The following is a 27,868-nucleotide window of genomic DNA, read 5'->3' as shown; positions in this document are numbered from 1 at the left end:
ATGATTTTTGGTGCCAGGTGGGGTGGTTTGAGTAACCCAAAAACTGTTGATCTCCTGGGATTTTCAAGCACAACAGTCTCTAGAATGTACAGAGAATGGTGAGAGAAACAAAAAAAAAAATCCAGTATGTGGCAGTTCCGTGGGCAAAAATGCCTCGTTAATGAGAGGGGTCAGAGGAGGTGGCCAGAATGGTTAGAGCTGACAGGAAGGCGACAGTAGCTCAAATAACCATGTGCTACAACAATGGTGTGCAGAAGCACATCTTGAAGTGTATGGCCTACAGCAACAAAAGACGATGAAGATACACTCAGTAGCCACTTAGGTACAGGAGCTACCTAATAAAGTGGACAGTGAGTGTAGAAACAAAGTTCTTATTTAAGCCTTTCTAAAAATTTACACCAAGATTTTTATGAACAGAAAGGGGTGTCAAAAAGTAATGTGGGTTTCCTTAAAGTATTCCATTTTGATGGGCAGGAGAAGAATAAGTTCCATCACAAAATATTGTAATCTTCGAGCTTTATAATTTAATATTTTATAATTTTACAATTTTACCTCATAAGATGTGATTTGACCTTGTATTGTTCCCTTTGGTATTATCTATTTCCAAGGTGATCAACTTGATTTAAGTTTTATCTGAGTTTAATTCAACATGAAAAGGAAAATCTCTGTTAAAACTAACAGTTTGGAGAAACAAAACATTCAGTTTGGCTGCATTTAATATACAAAATATCTGTTGTTCAATAATACAAATTACTTCTTGAAATGTTTAAGTTTCATGTTTTTGTTCTTAATCTTCATATCACCATGTACATGTGTTAAATTTAAGGTCAGCGTATGTACAAGAGTTTGGACAGTTTTAAATTATGTAAATGAAGAGGTTTATCAGCATATAAAATACTTTATGCCAAATAGTTTTATATACAGTACTGTGCAAAAATTGGGTGGCGGGTGGAGATATATCTTTGCCAAAGGAGGCGTATGGTGCTCCTTCCCTCCACTAGCCTGCAGGCCACCCTTGGGCAAGGTGTAGCACCTGCTCAGCCCCCTGATCAAAGTCTGTGAAGAAATGGGAGCAGGTTGTGGATGGTCATAAGAGCAACTGGTGCCTATCACAAGTTGCAGTTATGCAACCATTGACGCCAGGCAATCTCGTAGAGTATTGATAATAGCATGTGTCACCCATCTTGTAAAGACACTGCCCAGAAGAAGGCAATGGCAAACCACTTCTGTGGAAAAATTTGCCAAGAACAATCATGGTCATGGAAAGACCATGACTGCCACGTTATATGACACCACACATAACGAACAAACTGTGCAAAACCCTTAGGCACGTGCAAAAAACTGTCCAAAACAATAAGCTTTCAAAATAATGAAAAGTTTCTAAATGTCAAAAAAATTACTATAAAGAGCAGTAAACAGTAAAAAAAAACCAATCAAATTAACGTTTGGTGAGACCACCTTTTGTCTTTAAAACTGTATCAGTTCTCTTAGGTACACTGTACTGCAGATGTTTAAGAAAATCAGCTGTTAGGTTGCTCCAAGCATCATGGAGAACTTGCCACAGTTCTTCTGCAGAATTTGGCTGTCTCACTTGCTTCTATCTCTCCAGGTAATCCCAGACAGCCTCGATGATGTTGAGATCAGGGCTCTGTGGAGGCCATGCCATCAGAAACCATATAAAAAATCTTGGTCGTCTCAGACTTTTGCACAGTACTATATGTAAATCAAAATAGCCTTGGAAGTGAAATGTTGTTAGTTTTAAAAACAGTAGGAAATGTGAATGGAATTAAGTGCACAGCTGAGATAGCTAGACAATGAAGCCCAAATGTTTTGCTGTCAAATCTAACAATCATGTGTAAGAAACGCAATGACTGCTGTTGTCACTCATCTGTTTGCAACAATAAAGTCAGAAAATAAGACCATAGCTGTAAACAAAATAAATATAAATTACACCACATTGAATTTAATGAATTTAAATGAATCAAACAAAAATTTAATGAATCAGACAAATATTCTGAAGTTTGGATAGATAATTTCAAACAGAAAATAGTAACTTATGCAAAGGTATGCATATATTTATGCATATTTTATTCCACTTCCATACTCAAACCTCTATTTTTTAATTGTTTATAATTGTTGAATGTTTTGCTGCATGTCATGCCCTGACCAACACATCACAGCAAACTCCTAATACATGCAAATGTAAATGGCGAATAAAGTTGATCCTTGATCCAAGATACATGTTAAGTTACACACATTACATTGTCTGATAGTAACAAACTCTAATACTGTTCAGTTTATTCTTAAACAGTTCCTCCACAGTCGATATAGTTCCTTCACCAATTTGTGTATTTTGCTTCAATTTATTTTTAACGGTGATCTGGAAGAGATTTGCATGATGTGATAGAGAATGGCTATTAGTGGTTGGCAGTAAATACTGTATCACTTTATTTCAGGATACCACAGCGTCAGTGTTTACAATATACATTCAGTAGCCACTTTACCAGATACATCTGCTCGTTAATACCAATATCTAATCAGCCAATCATGTGGCAGCAACCCAATGCATAAAATCATGTAGACCATAATAATAAAATGCAAACTGAGTGTACATCTCCAAGCAGAGGGAGAAATGGGAATGGCAGACGTCCACCAAAAACACTAAAGGACTCTAGCACTTTGAAAAAGTATTAATTATATTGTCACAGAATCCTGAATTTAGATTGACTTGAATCTTTAAGTAAATTCTCTCTCTTTACCGATAAGCACAGAATAACTAGAATTAACTCTTTTTCTGGGTTCGGGGCATTGTAGAGGACCTGGATAAGTAAAGGTCAAAGTACATCTTCAACATGGTACTTTAAGATTTCACACAGGTATAGAAACATTCAATCAATGTAAATTGCCTAAGAAGGCACAGCACAACTATATTTCTTCAATGGCTGCATAGCAAAGCAACACAAAACACATAGTGCTTACACAAGCCAAATCTACCAAAATACAATCAATTTCAGAGACTTCAGAACAGAAATATGCTTCCTAAAAATGTACATTTTCAGCAAGATTTACAATTCACACATGGTCATTTTATAAACAAAGAATAACACCAATGTAATATCCCCTTTATGTGGATTTCACCTGTACATTATATTAAGTGGTCATTATTTAAACCAGTCACCATTATATCTGTACATTAACATAGTTATTAGGAAGGCAATTAAATCAGGTGCACAAAACTGCCTAACGCACATGCTTTGGGAATCTCTCTAAAGATGCTACCTGACCTTTTGAGTTTCTCCAGAATTTTGTGTATGTATATCTGATACATTATTATACTAATGGTTTGAGTGGCTATTTGACTTTATCCCTAATATGCCTGTAGATGTAAACTTCACTATATTCTTGGTGCATCTATTGCATTGACATAGTTATTAGGACAGTAATTAAATCACGTATACAGAATTGCCTATCAAGCTTGCTTTGGGATTAAATTCAGATATGTTTATCGATGTCCTTTTTAAAGTATTATGTTATAATAAAGGTTTCAGAACAGAATATCCTCTTTGTATCTAGCCCATTATCCTTCAAAACCATAGATGAAAAGGCACTGAACACGGAGGTGAAATTTTACAATTTATGCCTTTCAATTCTCCTGACTTTGCTACATATTTTCCAGTGAGCTGGATATGAGATATATAGCAGACAACACTGAGAAGTTTACATGAACATAGCTTCTATCGATCATTGATGGAGTGGACCCATTTATTTTGGGCAGAGACCCTGAGTCAAAGATTAGGATACCCATGCATCTGTAGATGTAATGCTAAAATACAACCACATTAGACACTGGTGCTTATAAGCAAATATTACAAGCCAAGTAAAAGGGTATATAAGGTAGCAAAAGTGAGTGGGAAGTTGGATGACTGGGATGTTTTTAGAATCTAATACAAGGTAACTAAAAAAGCTATAACAAGGGAAAAGATGAAATATGAGGGCAAAATAGCCGATAATGTAAAGCAAGATACTGAAATTTTTTCTGTTATATCTAGAGTAAAAAGGTGTTAGAGGTCCATGAGTGTCAGGGATTAGAAGTGAGTGTCATTGCTATTACAAATGAAAAAGTGCTAGGTAACTCAAAGGTCTTAAAGTGGATTAGTCACCTGGATCAGATGCACTACATCCCAGAGTCCTAAGAGAGATAACAGATGTTTGGTCACGATCTTTTAGAAATCACTCGATTCTGGCATGGTCCCGGAGGACTGGAAAATTGCAAATGTCACTCCACTGTTTAAGAAGGGAGGAAGGCAAAAGAAAGGAAATTATAGGCCAGTTAGCCAAACCTCAGTGGTTGAGAAAATGTTGGAGCCTATTATTAAGGATGAGGTTTCAGTGTACTTGGAAATTAATGATAAAAAAAAAGTCAAAGTTAGAATGGTTTCTATGAAGGGAAATCTTGCCTGACAAATCTGTTGGAGTTCTTTGAGGAAGTAACAAGCAGAGTGGACAAAAGACAGGTAGTGGATATCATTTACATGGATTTTCAGAAGGCATTTAATAAAGTGCCACACATGAGGCTGCTTAACAAGGTAAAATACTATGGAAATAAACTGGTGTGTATAGAGGAATGGTTGACTGACAGGAGGCAGAGTGGCAATAAAGGGGGCCTTTTCTGGTTGGCTGCCAGTGACTAGTGGTGTTCAGTATTGGGACCGCTACTTTTCACATTGTTTGTCAGTGATTTAGATAATGGAATTGATGGCTTTGTGGCAAAGTTTTCAGATGATAAAAAGAAAGGTGGAGGGGTAGGTAGTGGTGAGGAAGCAATGCGATTGTAAGAGGGCTTAGACAAATTGGAAGAATGAGCACAAAAGTGGCAGATGGAATACAGCGTTGGGAAATATATGATGCTGCATTTTGGTAAAAGGAACAATGGTACAGACTATTAACTAAATGGGGAGAAAATTCAAATATCAGAGGTGCAGAAGGACTTAGGAGTCCTTGGGCAAGAACCCCAGAAGGTTAATTTACAGGTTGAGTCTGTGGTAAAAAAGGCAAATGCAATGTTGGCATTTATTTCAAGGGGAATAGATTATAAAAGCAATATGATTAACACTGAGGCTTTATAAGACACTAGTCAGGCTGCACTTGGAGTACTATCAACAGTTTGGGCCCCAAATCTCAAAAAGGATGTGTTGTCATTGGAAAGCATCCAGAGTAGGTTTGCAAGGATAATTCCAGGAGTGAAGGTGTTAACCTGTGACCAGCAGCCTAGCAGCTTTGAGCCTGTACTCACTGGAATTTAGAAGAATGTTGGGGGGTGGGGGGGATCTCATTGAAACCTACCAAATATTGAAAGGACTAGATAGGCTGGATGTAGAGAGGATGCTTCCTGGGGTGGGAATATCCAGAACTAGAGGACACAGCCTCAAAATTGAAGGGCGACCTTTTAAAACAGAGGTAAGGAGAATTTTTTTTAGCCAGAGAGTAATGAATCCTTGGAATGCTCTGCCACAGACTGGGGTGGAGGCCAGGTCCATGGGTATATTTAAAACTAATGTTGTTAATTCCCTGATTGGTCAAGGCATCAAAGGAGATCACAAAAAGGCAAGTGGGACCTGGGATCAGTCATGATGCAATGGCGGAGCAGATTTGATGGGCTGAATGGATTAATTCTGCTCCTATGTCTTACGGTCTTAGATATATAGCTAGGGTGCCCAATACTTTTACACAGTATTGTAACTTCAATTTACTGCTTGCAATTTACATAACTCCAGTATACTCCCTAACAACAAACATAAAAAGCATCAAGCTCATCAGAAGCAAAACTCATTGCCATTTACTGTACCGTGCAAAAGTCTTAGGCACCCTAGCTATATATATGCCCCTAACATTTTTGCACAGCACTGTAATCAACCCAGGGTCACTGACAACACTCAGATGAGGGAATTTTGGCTCATTTTCTCCTTTTTAACCCAGGAAAAGAAAGTCAATTGCAAAACACCAAGTACCACAACCTTACTGTTTCAAATGGTGGATAAATTTGCAATTGAAAGTGAGCAAATGAATATATGAATACAGACTTGAAACGGAACAGTGATGGAGTAACAAAATCAATATTTATTGAGAAGTGCAGATGGTTTTGTATATAGAGTGAAATCGCACTAACAAAAGAATATCACCTATTGAATATTTTAAGTTTAATTCATAAATTTAGATTTTAGAAAGAAAAAAATCCAATTTCTTGCTGTTTCATCAGTTGAAAACTCATTCTGTTTGTATGAGATCATGATGTAGCAAAAAGTGATCGTAAATTTCATAAATAAAGCCGTATCAAACTGAAGATTTGATACTATTTCTATGCAAATCGCAGTTTGAGTGTCACGCCTAATCTGGGGTGTAAAGGCACTGGAAGAATGGATAAATTTAAGAATGAGGAAGGATGCTTATCAGCATCTGGGTTTCATTTTACTCGTTAAAGTCAAATGGTGACCTTATGAAAATATTGAAAATTATGAAAGATTTTTATAAGGACGATTTAAAAGAAAATAAAAGCTGCAATAATTAAACATACAGTTCTGGTGAAGGGACTTGGCCTGAAATATTGACTGCTTATTCATCTCCACAGATGCTGCCTGACTTGCTGAGTTCCTCCAAAATTTTGTGATGTTGCTCAAGATTTCCAACATTTGCAGAATCTCTTGTGTTTACTACATCTTTATTGTAACTGAGGAATAAAGTTAAAACTGAGTTCAAATTCTAATATCAAACAGGATAGCCAGTTCAGATGTTAATTTCTATATATTATCATTCATCAAATAACAGAACTTTTTTCAATTTTGTGTCCAGTTAGTTGCCAAGGAGCTGCTCTTCAGTGTTGGCTATAGCTCTTACTGTTAATAGTAACATATAAGAACGACAATATAAGACAGCTGCGAGAAATGCGGAACTGTTGCGTGTTAGTTCTTGTGGGAACATGGCTACATAGACAACATCCATGCACCATTAATCTGCAGGCTATCGTAACTATATATCTTGGGTGCTGTGTGTGATTGTATGTACTGTTTTATGCAACTTGGTCCCAGAGGAACATAGATTCATTTAGCTGTACACATGTGTATGGTAGAATGACAATTGAACTTGAACTTGATAGTGTTTCCCGAGTTAGACCACTGAGGAATTACATTGATAGTGAGATGGGTCAGTTCACATTGTGGATGCAGCAGCTACCAAACTATTCTCAAGAGTTGATAGTGGTGAAACCCAGATTTTCAACTTTAGACCCGAAAACACAGGAGCAGAATTAGGCCATTTGGCCCATCAAATCTGCTCCACCATTGAAACATGGCTGATATATTACTCCTCTCAAACCCATTCTCCTGCCTTCTCCCTGTAACGTTCCCTTATTGATTAAGTAACTATCAACCTATGTTTTAAATATACTCAATGACCTGGCCTGCACATTGTCTGTGGCAATGAATTCCACAGATTCACCACTGTCTGATTAACGGGAATCCTCCTCATTCCTGTTCAAAAGAGAAGTTCTTACATTCCGAGGCTATCCCCACATTCTAATCAATTCCGGCCCCCCCCCCCCCCCCCCAATCCAGATTCTCCTTGCCACTTACACTCTGGGGTAGGGGATTCCAACCTTCTTTATGCCATGGACCAATGCCATTAAGCAAGGAGTCCATGGACCCCAGCTCTACAGCTACTTTATTAATAAAGCAAGTTGTATATCAATAAGAGTAAAATTATAACTGGAGGAACATATCTTCAGTGAGAGACAGCATTACAAAAGACAGAACATAAATCCCTTTTATTCCTGCTCCAAACTTACAAGAACACACCTAAGTGCATCATGTTACATTGCACTTCCAGTTCCTTGACAGAATCGGCTAATATTATAACGTGCAGAATCATTGATAGTAATGTCGTTCAAAGCTTGCTCATTCTTACTGGCCCAGGTCTTTGCTTAGTTGAAATCTTTAGCTAAAGCAGAGCACCATCATGATGATACGTGGTGAACCGTTTTCTCAGTCAGTCAGACTATTCTTAATGAGGATAAATTCCCCAACTTTGGCCATTCTTGCCCTAGATTGTGCCTTTTCTTCTCTCTTGAAGAGGGCCCAAGTTTTAATTAGATGCATGAGATGTGCTTCATACAAGCAACCACAATATTGATACTTCTACTGTAATAACTTGGACTTAGAATCACAAAAGGGAGAGAAAGATGTGCAAACCTAAAGAAACAATTCTTGAATCATTAATGACTGGAATATGCAAATATCTAGGTTTAAATATTGGACAACTATTTCACTTAGTCACAAAAACCCACAGAAAGTTGACATTACAAACTATAAACTTTATGAAAACAAATCTACATGTAAGTAATTTAATGTAAACATTAACCAGCATTGCAAACAACATACATATTTTTATTGGTCTACTGTTTCATGGGATTACGACGGCGACTTCAGACGATAAATCGATGCTCTTTCCCGTCGTGCGCCATGAGGATGACGTTGCGGTTGGAGGTCCAGATCAGGCGCGCCAGTTTCAGTGCATTCTGTGAACCTGGAGAAATGGGATGAACAGGAGGCACCTGGTAGGTTTTCATACATCGGAGTTGAGGGGCTGAATTCAACATCCCAATACTTCCCAACAGTGATGTGTTCATCTGTAAAGTAGGAAAAGGTGTGAACTAGAATGTATATGCAAAACAAAACAATATTTTCTAAACCGAGTTAGATAAGACCAGCAGACATGGGAGCATAATTACGTCATTTGGCTTATCAAAAGTGGTGGTTATAGCCCAGTCCATCACAGGAAAAGCCCTCCTCACCATGAGAACACTTTCAAAGAGTGCTGCCAGAAAAAAAGCAGCACCTATCTTCAAGGACTACCAGTATAAGGCTACGCTCTCTTCTCACTACTACCATCGGACAAGAAGTACAGGAGCCTTAGGTCCTACAGCATAAGGTTAAGGAACAGTTATTACCCTATAACCATCAGGCTCCTGAACCAGTGTGGGTAAGTTACCTGCCTTCTCCCCATGTCCCTTCATGCACTGACTAATCAAGAATCTCTTAACCTCTGCCTTAATATACCCAGTGATTTGACTTCCACAACCACCTATGGCAACAAATTCCATAGATTCACCACTCTCTGACTAAAGAAATTTCTTCTCCCCTTTGTTCTAAAAGGATGCCTCCCTATTCTGAGACTGTCCTCTGGTCTTAGACCCCTACCATAGGAAACATCCTCTCCACATCCACTCTACTGAGGGATTTCAACATTTGATAGGTTTCAATGAGGTAACCCCTTTATGTATAGCTTTTCATAAATTCTATTGTATTTCTTTATTTTTCTGTAAATGCCTGCAAAAAGTTAGTCTCAAGGTAACATGATAATACATTTTTTTTGACATTAAAGTCTGTTCCTCCATTCGATATTGGCTGACTTACTTTCCTTCTCAGCCCCATGGAAAGTAATTAATTTCCTGCAAAATATCCAAGGAAGCAAGGCTTTTTTATTCCAGATTATTCCAGGCATCCTCTATATGCATGACTGTCACCAGAACATCTGAAGTATGCAACCAAAATTTGCCACACATTTTGATAAACTGGAACTGAAAGTGGTTCACTATCACGTGTACTAGGTGCAGTGACAAGCTTGTCATAGTTACAGAACACTGCAGCACAGAGACAGGCCCTTCAGCCCATCCAGTTTATGCCACTCCATGATTATGCCACATCCTACGCCATAGCCATCCATACCCCTCCCATCCATGTATTTATCCAAATTTCTCTCAAATGTTGAAATTGAACCTGTGTCCACCACTTCTGCTGGCAGCTGGTTTTACACTCTCACCACCCTCTGAGTGTAGAAGTTCCCATTAAATGTTTCACCTTTCACCCTTAAGCCATTACTTCTTGTAGTCTCACCCAAGCTCAGTGGAAAAAGCCTGCTTGCATTTACCCTATTTATACCTTGTCATGCAATCTGTTCATACAGATCAATTCATTGCATAGTGCTCTGAGATTCTGCATTAACAGAATGCAGAATAAAGTGTAACAGGTGCAGAGAGAGTGCAAGACAGGTAGACAATGAGATGCAGGGTCATGACGAGAGATTATGAGGTCAAGAGTCACTGTAACTGTACAGGAGCTGCAATAATGGCAGAAATTCACTTCATCATTGTGCCCTGGTCCTAGTGTTGTTTGTTGTTAGTAGATGCCTAGAATACTGGAAGTTTTGGCTAAACTCTCCTCTAGTCTGAATGCATCTTCATTCAATACCTGAAAATATATCATATATCCTGGAGTTCAGAGGTAGAGGGCGAGTCCAGGCCAGAGACTGGATGTTGTTTTAAGGTGGTACAAGATAAAACAATAACAGAATGCAGAATAAATTGCGACAGCTACCGTGAAAGTACAGTGCAGGTAGACAATAAGATGCAAATTGTCAATTTGAAATTCTTTCACATTATCAACTACCCAAGGGAGAAAAGGCTCACTGCTCAATATGCAGAAAACCAAGTCTTGTTTCAGCAATTTGAATGAGTTGTCATTGTCTGGTTTTCTCCTAATTTTCCAACTGGGCAACAAGATGAGAGATTTGTCAGCAGAAAATAAATGGTTTAGACTTAAAGAGTTAAATAAGTTAACTCTTATAACCTTTTAAGCCCTCTCCCACAAAAGAGGAAATGCACTCCAACCATATTAACTAAGGGAAATCTGAAGATCAAAGGAAAGGGCTTATGTACAGTACTGTGCAAAAGTCTTAGGCACATACAACAGTAACTGAGCTCGAGGACAGGGAAAACTTCAGAATTCAACAAAGATCAGGACTGACTACTTACTTTGTCCCTATGTATACACCAGCCCCGACCCACATTCTTGCATGTATTTAAGGTGAGAGGGGGTAATTTCAAAAGAGATGTGAAGAGCAAGTTTTTTTTACAGAGTGGAAAGCACTGCCTGGGGTGGTGATGGAAGCTGACACATTAGAGACTTTTAAGAACCATTTAGATACGCACAGTTGAGGCAGCAGAAATTATGCCAGGGAATAAGGGAATGGCGATGACACTAACCAAATATTTTGTGTTGCCTTCATGAAAACTAAAACAAACTGTTGGAAATACTGCAAAATAAGTTTAGAGAGAATAATGAGCTGAAAGAAATTAGCAATAGTGATATTTTACCATGATGCATTTTCTTGCAAGAACCTTATGCCCCTCTATCCACTGAGTAGCCAAACTTTTTTTTTGTGTTTAGAGATACAGCGTACAACAAGCCCTTGCAGCTCAACATCACACATCAACCCACCTATTTAACCCTTAGACTAATCACACGACAATTTACAACTGGTATGTCTTTGGACTGTGGGAGGAAAACTACGCATTTACGGGGAGAATATTGAAATTCCTTGCAGATGACGCCAGAACTGAATTCTGAATCCTCATGCCCTGGTCAGTGATTTTATGAAGCTCTGTCATAAATGTACTTAATGAATGTGCCACTTGGAACGATAATTCAAAAAATTCACCATCCTCTCAGTGAAAAAGAATTCCCTCATCTTAGTTAAATGGCTGACCTTATTTAAATAAAGAAAGATTAGAAAGGCTAACTTTATTTGTCACATATACATCGATTATTGAAAGGCCTCAATAAAGTGGATGTGGAGGGGATGTTTCCTATAGTGGAGCAGTCTAGAACCAGAGGGCACAGCCTCAGAATAGAGGGATGTCCATTTAGAAAACAAATGAGGAGGAATTTCTTTAGCCAGAGGATGATGAATCTGTGGAATTCACTGCCATAGACAGCTATGGAGGCCAAGTCATTGGGAATATTTAGAACGGAGGTTGATACGTTCTTGGTCAGTCAGGGTGTCAAAGGTTACAGGGAGAAGGCAGGAATGATGTTAATCAATCAGCTATGGTGGAGCAGACTCGATGGGCTGAATGGCATAATTCTGCTCCTATATCTTACGGTTTATGGAAACGTACATTGGAATGCGTTGTTTGTATCAAATCAAATCAATGAGGATTGTGCTGGTCAGCCTGCAAATGTCGCCACACTTTCAGTACCAGCATAGCAAGTTCATAATTTACTAATCCTAACCATATGTCATTAGTGTATGGGACAAAACTGGAGCACCCAGAGGAAACCCACTTGGTCAAGGTAGGTGTAAGTAGATGAAGACCAAGGTGGTGAGTTCAGATTACCAGTTGGTTAGGTGGTAGATGAATATAAAAACATCCAAAAACAAGTCCCCTTCGCTCCATCCAAAGCAGAATTTTCCAGTGGCCAACTATTTTAATTCCAATCATGATTCCCATTCCAATATGTCGGTCCATGTCCTCACCTTCTGTAACAATGAGGTCACTCTTAGGTTGGAGGAGCAACACCTCTTATTCCGTCTGGGAGCATCCAACCTGATCACATGAACATCATTTTCTCTAATTTCTGGTAATTTCCCCTCTTTCCCTTTTCTTCAATTCCTCTCTCTGGCTCCCCTCTTACCTCTTCTCTTCACTTGCCTATCACCTCCCTCTCGTGCCACTCCTCTTTCCCTTTCTCCCATGGTTCACTCTCCTCTCCGATCACATTCATTTCTTTCCAGCCCTTTATCTTTTTGACCTATCAGCTCCCAGTTTCTTACTTCATCCCCCACCTCTCCCACCCACCTGGCTTCACCTATCACCTTCCCGCTTGCACTCCTTCCTCTCCTCCATCTTCTGATTCTGTCTTTTCCCCTCCCTCCTTTTCATTGCTGTCTCAGCCTACAATGTCAGCTGTTCATTCACTTCCATGCAAGCTGCCTGACCTGCTGTACTCCTCCAGCTTTTTGTCTGTGTTGCTCTGGATTTCCAGCATCTGCACAACCTTTTGTGGTTACCGCTTCTATTTCTACTTAGCTCAGCAGTGTTTAGAAGACTGGTATTCATTTTGATGCCGGCTGCTAATATTCTTGAAACTTTGCTAAATACTGTATGTAATGTTATTGAAGTGTTGAACACTGTGGGCATTCTATGTTGGCATCGGAACTTGTGATGAAACTTGAACGCTGCCCCCAGCACTTCCTTGGGTACATTGGTTGTTTGCACAAATGATGCATTTCACTGTATGTTTTGATATACATGTCATAAAAAATCTGAATCTGAACGGTGGTGCAGTCAGGCTTTTGTATTTTCTGCCCAATGGGAAAGGGGAGAAGAGAGAATGTCGGGGGTGTGTGGCATTTTTGACTATGCTGCTTTATGGAGGCAGTGAAGCATATAGACTGAGTCCAGCAAGGGGAGGCTGGTTCCTGCAACAGACTGAGCTGTGTCCACACTCTCTGCAAATGCTTACGGTCACTTGCAGAGCAGTTGCCATATAGAATGTTATGGATCCAGACAGAATGCTTTCTATAATGCAACAATAAACATTGGTAAAGATCGTCAGGGATATACTTAATTTCTTTAGAATCCTGCGGTACTAAGGGAAGTGAACATTTTTGGCCTTGACATCAATGTGGATGGACATCACTGTCCCCTGCGAGCTGTGCGGCTGCGTGGCCGCACAGTAACGGAAACGCTCCTGTGCACATAGCCTTTGTTAGCACACAGCTAGAATTGGATTAGGCAAGAAAAAGTTTATGAAATTTGAAATATTTTCTTTGCTGTGCTAGATTTCATTTTACCTTTCAATTAATAAATAAGATCAAAAGTATGTGATTTTTCAATTTTCATTCTAAGTATTCATAGCGTGTACATTACAAAAAAAATTTAAATGCCGTGCAGCTTTCAGGCCATGTAAAATATTTCCGCACAGCTGTAATAAAAAATTAAGGGAACATTGTTGGACATGCTGTTGCTTTATTTCATGTAGATTCATCAACATTTTAGATGACTAATGCTACGGTGTTTTTTTAATATTAATAATGAAACAGAATATTGCCTGAGGTCACATTTTAAAAGCATGTGATCTGCTGTATATGAGAGTGCAGCAACCCTGGCTGTCTTTGTAAAGAGGCCCAAAGATTCACATAAAGAACACTTTGAGAGGGGCAAAAAGCAGTTTAGGGTCTGGTTTTCAAGTCAAAATAACAACTACTCCAACAAACATTCACTCTAATTTAAATGGTGACTTGTGATTTAATTCATATCATTATTTCTGAGGAAATTGTCTTAGGTTTTATGTATTTTATTAATTCATCTGTACTGTGAAGCCATCAACATTTCTTAGCTTCACTTGTTGGCAGAGACAATGAGCTGATGAACAGGGAGTAAGAGATGAGAAGTGACTGATCGATTAAAGACAAGTTGAAAAGAAGGTGTAAATTTTATGTTGAAATCACAGTAATGATCACTACTGGGAATTGGAATGTTTGGAAAAGAATCTTAATTTAAAAGTACAATTTTTAATTAGACAAATGATTTATTAAACAAGCTCTCTCCAGGATTTATAGGAATCAGGAATTAACTTGCCTTCTGTATCTTTTAAATCTTTGAAAAATTATTGCTATTCATCTGTTCAGGGGCATAATAGTTGAGCCCAATCCATCAGCAGAATTGCAGAGGCCAAATGAAATAGCAAATTCAGCAATGTCCCTGGATCTATCACAGTACTGAGCAGGTCTGTATGGGTCAGTAAAACATCCTAGAGTGAATTTCTTCACAAGACTTGTGAACTGCAAGATAAATTTGAGCTGATGTAATTGTGGCCATTTGATTTCATCTACCAAAACACTAAGTCTACCAGTGAAGGATTCAACTGCTTCTTAAATGGGTCCGGTATTGGGATTTGGAGATTGTGATGGATGAGTCTGGGACACTAGATGATTCTGTGAGTGCAACCAAGTCATCTTGCTGCTTGATTAATCTGTCGGACTATCCTTTTAATTAAGACACTGGCCCCATCTATCCCTGAGAAGGGCGTTGTAAGGTTGACCTGGCTTGGAGAAAAGACTTTGCTATGTCTGAATATGGTTAATATTATGAAGTGAGACCTGTTTTATTCTCATTATGTCCGAACTTCTTGAAATAATTTTATAATTTGCAAGGTTATCACAAAGAGCAGTTGAAAGTCCAGTAGTTTGCTGGCTGTCATTAGAGTCATAGAGCACTACAGCACAGAAACAGGCCCTTTGGCCCATCTAGTCCATGCTAAACTATTATTATATCTAGTCTCATTGACCTGCACCTGCACCATAGCCCTCCATATCCTTCCCATCCATGTATTTATCTAAATTTCTCTTAAATGTTGAATTCGAACCTGCAACTACCAATCTTCCAGTCCTGCTGAAGGGTCTTGGCCAACGTCAACTGTACTCATTTTCCTAGATGCTGCCTGGGCTGCTGAGTTTCTCCAGCATTTTATGTGTGTTCTTTAGATTTCCAGCACCTGCAGATTTTCTCTTGTTTGTGACTTTATCTACCACTTCTGTTGGCAGTTCACTCTACACTCTCCCCATCCTTTGAATGTATCCCCTCATGTTTCCCTTAAACATTTCCCCTTTCATGCTTAACCTATGGCCTCTAGTTCTAATCTCATTCAGCCTCAGTGGAAAAAGCCTGCTTGTATTTACCCTATCTAGATATACCCCTTATAATTTCACATACTGTTCCTCTATCAAATATCCCATTCTCCTACTCTCCAGGGAATAAAATCCTAATCGATTCAACTTTTCTCTTTAATTCAGTTCCTCACGTCCCAGCAATATCCTTGTAAATTTTCTCTGCATTCTTTCAGTCACACTGACATCTTTCCTGTAAGTAGGTGACACAATAGTTCAAATTTGCCTACACCACTGTCTTATACAGTTTCAACATAACATCCCAATTGTACTCAGAACTTTGAATTATGAAGGCCAATGTGCTAAAAGCTCTCTATGTGAGTCTATCTACCTGTGACACAACTTTCAAGGTACTATATTTTTATTGCAGGTACGTGACCAAGTATAGTTATCATTATAGGTCATTATTAGGTCTATGTGTTTTCCAAAATAACTGAAATGGAATCAGAATCGGGTTTACTATCATTGGCATATCTTGTGAAATTTGTTGTTTCGTGGTGGCAGTACACTGCATAACATAATAATAAAGAAACTATAAATTACAAAAGAGGTATGTATTAAAAATTAAAGTAACTAAGTAATGTAAAAAGAGAACAAAAAAAGAATAAAAGTTAGTGAGGTCGTTTTCATGGGTTCATTGTCTATTTAGAAATCTGACAGAAGTGGGAAGAAGCTGTTCTTGAATCATTGAGTGTATTGTCTTCTGGCTCCTGTACCTCCTTCCTTGATGGTAGCAAAGAAAAGAGGTGGGGGGTTCTTAATAATGGATGCTGCCTCTTTGAAGGTATCCTCGATGTGGAGGCTAGTGCCCATGATGGAGCTGGCTGAGTTTACAACTTTCTGCAATGTAGTGAATTACATGGAGAAATCCACTAATGCTCTTATGCAGGGCTTGTAATGAAGATCTCAATTTTCATGGGATTCTCAACAAAACGATGCCCTTCAGTACTGTTTTAACACAATAAGTTTTTTTTTACAGCTGTACAAAGCTGATTAAGAAATAGCCAGTCAAGTTAATTCAATTAATCCCCACCTAGTGTAAACAAATAGAGGAAATAGTGAACTTACTTCTAGCCAACAAAAAAGCATGAGCAAGTTAGTACAATTTGCAGTTTTTATGTGCCAGAGTTACCTAATGGTAAGTTTGTGTGTACAGAATATACAGTATACTCAGAATGGTTTGATATCAGATTTTCCCCTGACTTTGGCAATATTTCAAGGTGTAATATATAGAAGTTCAAATCCATAGGGTTTGAGCTTTGACTTAGTTGCAACAAATAACCTGCCACATCATTATCATTATGTGCCATGTCATATGATGAGGGTGACCATGGTCTATGACCATGATTGTTCTTGGCAAAGTTTTCAACAGAACTGCTTTGCCATTTCCTTCTTCTGGGCAGTGTTGTTACAAGATGGGTGATCCCAGCCATTATCAATACTCTTCAGAGATTGTCTGCCTGGCACCAGTGTTAGCATAACCAGGGCTTGTGATCTGCACCAGCAGCTCATACAACCATCCACCACCTGCTCCGATGGCTTTACGTGACCCTGATCAGGGGGCTAAGCAGGTGCAACAATTTGCTCAAGGGTGACCTGCAGGCTAGCAGAGGGAGGAAGCACCTTACACCACCTATGGTAGAAATGTATCTCCCCCTGCCAGCTGACACTGCCACAGTAAAAACAAATAAGATAATACTTGTACCACCTTGAGGAAAAGTGTAACCTTCCAACTGGGATCAAGCATCATTTTTAAGACCTATTAATAAGATTATAAGATAGAGGAGCAGAATTAGGCCAATTGGTACCAGTGACTCTGTTCTGCCATTCTATCATTGCTGAATTAATTTTCTCTCCCCTTACCTTTGGTAATCAAGAACCTAATAACCTCCACTTTAAATATACCCAATGATTTGCTCTCCACAGCCGTTTGTAGCAATAAATTCTACAGATTCACCACCCTCTGGATAAAGAAATTCCTCCTTATCTCATTGTGTTTCTATTCTGAGTCTGTACTTTCTGATCCTACACTCTCCCACCAATGAAAACATTCTCTCCATGTCCACTCTGTCTAGGCTTTTCAATATTCAGTAAGTTTCAATAAGATCCTCCCTCATTCTTCTAGATTCCAGTGAGTATAGGCCCGAAGCCATCAGACCTCCTTATATATTAACCCTTTCATATCTGAGAATATTCTCATGAATATCCTCTGGACCCTCTCCAATTCCAGCACATCCTTTCTTAGATATAAAACCCAAATCTAAGAAAGACTGATAGAGCATTTATTTGCCTATAATACTACTTAGGACATCTATACAGATTTATGCAAAGACCCAATCTATTTAAATGTAATCCTTCATTTTGCCTGCAAAAAAAAAGCTATTAGTAATTTTCAATTTGCTGTTCTGTTTGAATCAATCTAGTCTTATTGCTTACTGTATATCTTCTATATGGATATTTACCTGATTTCAATTTCAAGAAATTCTCACTGTTTAAGCAAAACATACAGAACCAAGAGATAATGTATTGGCATACCTGCCAGAAAGAGATGTGACTGTCAGCATTGGAATATGTAGCTAGATACCGTCCATCAGGCGCGAAGGATACAGCAGTTATTGGTCCACTGTGGCCATGAATGATCTGTCAGGGAGAAAGTGGATAGAAAGTGCTGAGTTTTGTGACTTTGATGCCTCAAACATGGTCATAAGGGAAACACAACAATTAAGCTGCTTTACAGGACAGAAACAGATTTAATAAAATACTTTAATTTCATGTAAAGCAAGCCTTCTGTGGAATGTAAGGCTACTCTTAATAACTGATCCAACATTAGCTGGAATTAGAGAGTAAGTTTTGTTTGGCAAATCGTTTTATCATTTTTTTAATACTCACTCACTGATTAGATCAGCCGTGAACGAGTTTGTAACATTTAAACCACACAAATTTCAGAGTATCAATTGAGACACTCCTGATGCTTTAAGGATGACTTAAGCCAGATTAATACAAAATAAAGGAATGCAAAGGAGGGAACCTAGATTTCATGTTATTAATTGGATGAGTTTCTATGAATATACTCACTAGTATCATCGGGCAGGAGGTACAGAAGCCTTAGATTCCACACTACCAGGTTTTGTAGCAGTTGTTAACTTTCAATCAGCATAGATAATTTCACTCACTTTAACTCTAAACTGATTACCTACAGACTATCTTTCACCCCTGGTGGTGCGTTCCACGCACCTATTACACTCTGTAAAAAACCAACTTTTCAAACATTCTCCTATACTTTCTTCCAAACACCTTAAATTTATGACCCTTCATAACTTTAGCAATAGTGTAGTGGTTAGCACAACGCTTTACAGTTAAATTGACCCAGGTTCAACTTCCGCCACTGCCTGTAAGGAGTTTGTATGTTCTTTATGTGACCGTATGGGTTTATTCTAAGTACTCCGGTTATCTCCCACAGTCAAAGACATACAGTTTGGTAGTTAATTGGTCATTGTAAGTTGTCCTGTGATTAGGCTAGGATAAATTGGGCGATTGCTGGGCAGCGTAGCTTGAAGGGCCAGAAGTGCTGTGTCCCAATAAATACAAATGTCTGTAGATAAAAAATAAATATTCGTCATATCTGTGTAACCAAAAAGCAGTTCTGTTTTCCTATCCTTCCTACCTAAGCAGGTAACTTTAAATTTCTCTGTAACCCCTTCCAGCTGCCAAATTATTGTCTCAGCATCTCTGTACCATCAGCAAATGTGCGTACAATACACTTGGTCCAAAAGACTATAAGACATAGGAGCAGAATTAGGCCAATTGGCCCATCAAGTTTGGACTGCCATTCAGTCATGGCTTACTTAATTTCCCTCTCAACACCATTCTCCTCATAACCTTTGACTCCCTTACTAATCAAAAACATATTAACCTCATCCTTACTATGCTACCACAACTCCTCTGGGCACCACTGTGGCATATCAGTCAACACAATGCCATTACAGATGTTGGGGCTCGGAGTTTAATTCTAGTGCTGTCTGTACAGAGTTTCTATGTTTTGTCTGTAACTTCATGGGTTTCCCCCAGGTGCACCAGTTTTCTCCCATGGTTTAAAGACATAATGGTTAGTAGTCTTTAATTGGTCATTGTAAATTGTCCTGTGATTGTGCTCGGGTTAAACAGGTGGCTCGCTGGGCCTCCAAACTCCTTAAAATTATGTCCCTCATATTAGCTATTTCTATCCTTGCTAAAAGTCTCTGGCTATCTAATCGATCTATGCTTCTTATCATCTTGATCAAAGAGAAAAGCCTTAGCTTATTCAACCCTTCCTAATTAGACATGCTCTCTAATCCAACAGCATCCTGGTAAATCTCCCCTGCACCCTCTCTATAACTTCCACATCCTACCTATAAAGAGACGACCAGTCCTGAACACAATATTCTAAGTGTGGTCCAACCAAAGTTTTATAGAGTTGCAAAATTACCTCACAAAATATAATGGAAAACTCTTTATCTGCTAGGGCAAGTCAGCTGTAATGAGATGCTAAAAAATCAACAGCATGCAGAACTAAAGCAGCCAGCTTGATTAGCATTCCACCCACCCCTTACGCATTATACCATCCACTGACTCCACATCATGGCTGTAAGGTACACCATTTGGTGAAAGATAGGCAATATATATTCAAGTCAGGAAATACTGTATGACTTGGAAGGAAAATAGCCAAAAATAGCACGACAGTAGTGCAATTTAAAATACTATATCAAGATTCAAGATTGTTTAATGTCATTTCCAGTACACAAGTATAAAGGAGAACAAAGTAATTGTTACTCTGAATAATTATTGTTCAACAATAATTCTTGACAAATTGCTTCAGCTAGTGCACGAGAAGGCTTCCAGCTTTACTCTTAACCGTAATGTGATAAAGATCTCAGGGCAGGGAAAGAAAATGAGTCAGAGTTTCCATCATTGATCATTATCCGATGACCCTTCAGATTGTAAAGAGGCAAAATGAGCTATGATGGTTTCCAGGATTCCATGGTTTGATCAGGAACCTCAGAACTCTCAAAAATGGAGGGAGAACAAGTTTCACTCAATCCTCAGGAGAATGCCAAAGAAGGAGATCGCTCCCTGATAGTCAATGCTAATTTTGAATAGTATCAGAAGACTGAGTAATGTTTCCCACCAAAAATCAGGATCTTCAAGATACTTGGAGATAATAAATAGCAGCAAATATTTCAAATGTTTTCTTGCAAACTTCTACAGATGTACTGTGGAGAGCATTTTGATTGTTTTTATCACCGTCTGGCATGGAGAGGCCAATGCGCAGGATGGAAAAAGGTGCAAAAAGTTGCAAACTCGGCCATCTTTATAATAGGCATAACCTCTCCAGCACTGAGGACACTTCAACAGGTGATGCTTCAAAAATGGAGCATCCATCATTCCAGACCCCCATCACCCTGGACATGTCCACTTCTCATTCCTAACATCAAGGAGAAGATACAGGAGCCTGAAAACATACACTCAACAGTTCAGACACAGCTTCTTCCCATCTGCCATCAGATTTCTGAATGGACAATGAATCAACCCATGAACATAAACCTCACTACTTCTTTCTTTTTCTTCTGTTTTTGCACTGGAGGCTGTAGGAGAACGAAGGATCCTACAGAAAATCTTAGCAATTCTGGACAATGTTTCTCACCCTCTACATGCCACCTTGGCTGAACAGAGGAGCACTCTTTCTAATAGACTAAGATAACTGCACTGCTCCAAAGGGTGCTATATGAGGCCATTCTCACCTTCAGCCATTAGACTCTATAATGAGTCAACCTATAGCCGGGGAAGTGATGACCCCCTCCAGTTAGACTGCTTGAGGTAACTTATTTTTTATTCTTTCTTACTTCTCTTCTAATATTTGTATATTTGAATATCTGTGCACCTGTATTGCTACTGAGACAATGTAATTTCCTTTGGGATCAATAAGGTATTTATCTACTTACTCAATTTAATTTTTATATATATTTCTTATTGTTAATTATTTTTAAAATTATATTTGCCATGTATTGCTGCATTAAAGCAACACATTTCACAACCTATACCAGTGATATTAAACCTGATTGTGAAATATTTAAAAACTGATCCAGGTTAAGATATGGAAAATACCCTGAAGTGAAAAGATACCAATTTCTTCTGAAGTAATACTTCTACTGAGAGGGAGCCTCAGGACTTACACCACCAGGTTCAGGAACAGTTACTACCCCTCAGCCTTCAGGCTCTTGAATCAGGCGGGATAACTTGACTTGCCCCATCACTGAACTGTCCCCACAACTGACTCACTTTCCAGGACTCTTTATCTTAAGTTCTTGATATTTATTGCTTATTTATTATTATTATTATTTTGTTTTATATTTGCACATTTTGTTGTCTTTGCACACTGGTTGTTTGTCCATCTGCTTGGGTGTGGTCTTTCATTATTTCTTGGATTTACTGAGTATGCCCACAAGAAAACAAATCTCAGTGTTGTATACAGTGACATAAATGTACTTTTATAATAAATTTACTTTGAACTTTGAATTTTGAGAATCTGCTAGTTGATTTTTGAGCTCAGTATCATGTTAAAAAATGGGGATGTTTTGATGCTGGCAAACGCTCTGAGCAAGAAGTGACCTTGAGCATCAGTTTATGAAATACATTCATCACTAAAACTGCAGACTGTCTGTCAATATCTGTCTCTCATTTGTTGAGAGTCCCCCCCACTGAGCTTGCCTCATATTGCATCCCGTTTTTGCTTCCTGCGTTCATGACAGTTTGGAAGACGAAACAGCCATATTGTTGAAAAATGTAAGTTGACAGATGTAGCCTGTGAAACACAGTGAAATCTGTCAATAATCCCCGGCCATGGGTCCCACTAGCAGTAGTTTACTTTTTTGAACCGGGTCTGACGTACCACCACTCTTGCATCGTTGTTCTTCTACCACCCTTTGGAGGTCAATGAATTCAGTGGAAGGGCACATTTCAAGGATCAAGATCTACTTTATTCACCATATACATGTACATGTTTTCGGGATTGGCAGTATGTTGGCACTACATGCACTGAGAAACAATATTCAACAATTCTAAAGAAAATAAAATGTAAAGTTAAAGGTTACATTATGGACATGGAATAAAATGTGCATAAATACATTAATACCAGTTAATAGCATTATAAAAATGATTTAAAGTGTTTACAGTGCAGTGCAGTGATGGGGGTTCAATAGATAGAGGTGGGGGCTAATAAGAATGTTTGATCAGATTAACTGCTTGGGGAAATAAACTTTTAACATGATATTATGTTGCTTCCAGAAGAAAAAAACCACAAAACACTTTTGGAGAAGTCAGTTTGAATCGTGGGTAGCGTCTTCAATAATTTTCTGTCCACTTCTTTGTCCTGGACACATACAAGTCCTGCAGTGATGGTAATCTGCAGCCAATAACCTTTTCTATTGTCCTGATAGTTCACTATAGTCTTTGTATATTGTGAGAGGACGCTACACCAAACCAGACAGCAACGACTGATGTGAGGCTTCTCTCTATGATGGCAGTGTAGATTCTACACCAGTATCTTCTGGAGAAAATGGAGTTTTCCCAACTGCCAGAAGAAGAACATTTTCTGCCCAGCCTTTTTTCTTAATGAAAGAGATATGGTTTTCCTACATAAGCTTCTTTTTTTAACAAAAGTACTTATTTCTCTTCTTTTATTTTCATGCAATTTCATTTGACATCAAATATTTAACAATTTAACACCCACCTTTGTGTTTTGTTGACTGACAGATGTTTCAAGACTCAGTACTCTGTAATCTTACATATTACAAGTCCAACTATAAAGTAGGATTACTCTGTTTTTGGGTTATCTATGCAATGTGTACATTCTTGAAGACAACAAATCATCTGTTATAAAATCTTAAGAGTAACAGAACTATACAGCAAAAGGCCATTCAGCCCAATTGTGAATGCTAGCCAGTGGGTACCCTTCCATAGTTGTCCAAGGATTGTCACCTTGTCACAGTGGCGGTGGGGGGGGGGGGGGGGTTGTGGGTTCTTGGTATCCTGGGGATGATGCCATCTAAGGCTCTGCTTTTGGTGTTAAGGTCAAGGGGAAGGACCCAGACAAAGAGCAATCTAATCAAGACCTGAATGGTGGAGCTGGCAGAAGATAACACATCGCAACAGCAGTGAAGGCAGAGGAAGGCTGCAGCAGTGAAGAGTCCCCAGTCATCTTGCATTCTGTATCACTGGACCCTGACCCTGATCTGTCAAGAACCATGAGGTGGCTTCCCATGTATCAGCCTCCCCACATTAAACAAGATCACATACAGGGGTTCTCCATTAAGGAAATTCGCCCTCTACAGCCACCTGTAGACCCAAAAATAGATATTTCCTTTGGAGAACAGCATATTAAACTTGACTGATTGCAATACTACCCTTCCATATTAATCCCATCTCCCAGTAGTTGCTCTATAACTCGCTATTCCCAGGTGGATCTAATGCTCATCTTCATCCTTCGTAATGCGGTCAGTGAGTAGATTCATCCACTCTCCCATGTTGGTTAAAGTGAGCTGGAGCTTTACTCTTTGGAGTGAAGGAGGATGAGAGGTGACTTGATTGAGGTGTACAAGGCATAGATCAAGTGGATAGCCAAAGACTTTTACTAGGATTGAAATGGCTAATATGAAAGGGCATATCTTTAAGGTGATTGAAGGTAAGTATAGGGGGATGCCAGAGGAGGAGCTGGAGGCATTAGAGGGTGTTTAACAGATTCTTTGATAGGCACATGGATGAAGGAAAAATGGAAGACAAGGGTTAGAACCATTAAATAGTTGGCACCACTTGTTTGCCAAAAGGCCTGTACTGGCTGTAATATTCTACACCCTATGAATTTATAGCTCCCCTCGTGACCATGTGGGGTTTCCTTTGGGTACTCCAGTTTCCTCCCACATTCCAAAAACACACGGTGCTGAATGCATGGTGATGCTTGTGGACTGCTCCCAGTACATCCACATACCGTGTTGGTTGTTGACACATTTCACCATATGTACATGTGAATAATAAATCTAATCTATTTTTAAAACAGAAAGACTCCAACAGTATATGACTCAAATTTTCTAAAAAAGGATTTTAACCCTGTATGATTTAGGCATAGCCATTGTATCTGTTGCATCATATTGACAAAGCCAAGCAGTTACTTCACAACCCTGACAGGGTGCAACATGCAGTACCTATGCAGAGACAACATCCTCTTTAATGTACTTTTAATTTCCACATTATTAGTGGCTGTTAACTCGCACTTGCATTAACTTGAGAATTGATCACATTTTAAACTGGCAGTTTGTGGATGATTTGATTTACTTAGATTAGAATTTGTAGTTGATTAAATATAATTCACAGACACTAACAGCAGACCTTTCAACAGACTTTACAGTAATATTCTTTTTAAAGTGTTTATTAAAGCAAACCCTCCAAGAATGAGTAAATGTTAAACCAATAGATTAGTTGTTTAAATGTACTGGGCAAAGTTTTCACTGGTCTCATCTTGAACAAGTATGTATTAAATAAAAATTAGAACTGAAGTTTTATTTTAGAAAGAATACACTCTTTGGCCACTTTATGAGGTACCTCCTGTACCTAATAACGCAGACTCTGCTCATTGTCTTCTGCTGCTGTAGCCCATCCACTTCAAGATTTGACATGTGCATTCAGAGATGCTCTTCTGTACAGCACTGCTGTTAATGAGTGGTTACTTGAATTACTGTCGTCTTCCTGTCAGCTTGAACCAGTCTGGCCACTCTCCTCTGATGTCATAAACACACAGGATTCTGCTGGTGCTGGAAAGCCACAGCAACACACACAAAATGCTGGCGGAACTGAGCAGGTCAGGCAGCATTGATGAAAATTAATAAACAGTCGACGTTTCGGGCCAAGACCCTTCTTCAGGATCTCTCTCCTCTGACCTCTCTCATTAACAAGGCATTTTCACCCACAGAACTGCCACTCAGCAGATGGTTTTTGTTTCTTGCACCATTCTCTGTAAACTCTAGAGATCTTTGTGCATAAAAATCCCAGGAGATCAGCAGTATTTGAGATATTCAAACCACCCTATCTGGCACCAACAATTATCCCACGGTCAAAGTCAGTTAGATCACATTTCTTCCCCATTCTGATGTTTGATCTGAACAACAGCTGAACCTCTTGACCACGTTTGCATGGTTTTATACATTGAGTTGTTGCTACATGATTGGCTGAATAGATATTTGCATGAATGAGCAGGTGTACAGGTGTACCTTATAAAGTGTCTACAGAGTGTACTTCATCAATGAAAGACAAAGGTTACAGAAAATTACAGAACGTATTTTCTTTCAGCAAATGTCTGCACAGTTTATAATGGTCATGCAACAGAAAAAACTAGAATATAAAAATAATATAAATTATTCAGAAGTGTGGCTGCATTTAGGGCTCCCTCAATGCAACAAATTAAATAAGCTGTCAAATTCTTAATCACTGGAATAAAATGGAGGAATCTTTTGTGGCTGTTTCTGAAGTGAATAGCAACCATCTACATAGGGCAGCAAATTAAGGAAAAAATTCTGAACCTCCAACGTCTTCCTCTTCCTTCAAGGCTTTTTGTCTTTATTTTGGAGAAGGTACCTCTACCGATGAATATTTCCATAACTGTCTAATGCACTGTGGCAGATTAATTAGAACATAGAACACTACAGTACTGCACAGGGCCTTTGGCCCATAATGCTGTGCTGACCTTTTAACCAACTTTAAGATCAATTTAACACTCTCTACAACATAGCTCCTCATTTTCCATTCATATATTTGCCTATCAGAGTCTCTCAAATGCCCCTAATGTATCTGCCTCTACCATTACCACTGACAGGGCATTTTCACCCTCACCACTCTCTGTGTAAAACACTTACCACTGAGAATCCCTTCAATTACTTTTAAATTATGCCCCTGCTATTAGCCATCACCACCCTGGGAAAAAAGCCCCTAGCTATCCCTTTGATTTCTGCCTCTTATCAGCTTATACACCTTGATTAAGTCACATTTCATCCTCTTTTACTCCAAAGAGAAAAGTCCTGGTTCACTCAACCTACCCTCATAAAATATGCTCTCCAATCCAGGTAGGAACCTGGTAAATTACTTCTGCACCCTCTCCAAAGCTTTTACATCCTTCCTATAATGAGGCGACCAGGACTCAAAACAATATTCCAAGTGTGTAGTCTAGCCACAGTTTTATAGAGCTGTAACATTACCTCATGGCTCTTCAACTCAGTCCCAAATTAATGAAGGCTAACATATCCCAAACCTTCTTAGCCACCGCATTACCCTCTGTTCCTCCACACTGCTGAAGAACTATGCCATTAACACCTGTACTCTGCCTTCAAATTTGACCTTCCAAAGTGAATCACTTCACACTTCTCCAGATTGAACTCCATCTGCCAGTTCCACATCCCATGGTAACATATGACAATCAGTTACAATGAGACTATGTTAGATCAGATTGCTTAATTCTGAGATAAGACTGTTTAATTGCTATTTTCTTTGCAGTTTATCAATTAATTATCTGTATGCATTTTATGCATACTACAGTTTAACATGCCTCTAGAGACAATACAATGTATAGTGTTGGAAAGTTCTGGAAGCTTCTTTGTTCTAAATTCTTTTAAGAAGTGTTTTCCTCATTGGTTAACCTGGCACTGGATTATTTGAATTATACACACAAAATTCTGGAGGAACTCAACAGGCCAGGCAGCATCTATGGAAAAGAGTACAGTCGACATTTTGGGCTGAGACCCTTCGGCAGGACTGGAGAAAAAAAGATGAAGAGTAGAGTTAAAGGTGAGGGAAGGGGGTGTGAGAAACACAAGGTGATCGGTGAAACTGGGAGGGGGAGGGTGAAGTAAAGAGCTGGGAAGTTGATTAGTGAAAGAGATACAGGGCTGGAGAAGGGGGAATCTAATAGGAGAGGACAGAAGTCCATGGAAGAAAGAAAGGGGGGAGGAGCACCAGAGGGAAGCGATAGGCAGGCAAGGAGATAAGGTGAGAGAGGGAAAAGGGGATGGGGAATGATTAAGGAGAGGGGGTCGGGCATTACCCGAAGTTCGAGAAATCAATGGTCATGCCATCAGATTGGAGGCTACTCAGACGGATTATAAGGCATTGTTCCTCGCACCTGAGTGTGGCCTCAACGTGACAGTAGAGGAGGTTATGGATAGACATATCGGAATGGAAATGGAAAGTGGAATTTAAATGAGTGGCCACTGGGAGATCCTGATTTTTCTGG

General features: G+C 39.0%; 1 protein-coding gene across 5 annotated transcripts in view; it reads right to left on the bottom strand.

Annotated features, from left to right (window-relative positions):
- Positions 1–7,602: 7,602 nt before the first annotated feature.
- The window catches only part of wdr7 (WD repeat domain 7), a 573,837-nt gene continuing 553,571 nt past the window's right edge, over positions 7,603–27,868 (bottom strand). For all 5 annotated transcript variants that reach the window (XM_073064130.1, XM_073064129.1, XM_073064131.1 and 2 more), the window contains 2 exons: positions 18,097–18,201; positions 7,603–8,677 (listed from right to left, as the gene is read on the bottom strand). In XM_073064130.1, the coding sequence (XP_072920231.1) occupies positions 8,474–8,677; positions 18,097–18,201 (309 nt within the window). In that variant the 3' untranslated portion in view covers positions 7,603–8,473. The remainder of the gene's footprint in view (positions 8,678–18,096; positions 18,202–27,868) is intronic.

This window comes from Hemitrygon akajei, chromosome 13, assembly GCF_048418815.1.
Source record: "Hemitrygon akajei chromosome 13, sHemAka1.3, whole genome shotgun sequence".
In the NCBI taxonomy this organism is placed as follows: Eukaryota; Metazoa; Chordata; class Chondrichthyes; order Myliobatiformes; family Dasyatidae; genus Hemitrygon; species Hemitrygon akajei.
Note: the sequence above shows the minus strand (reverse complement) of the source record. Positions and strands in the feature narration are given on the sequence as shown.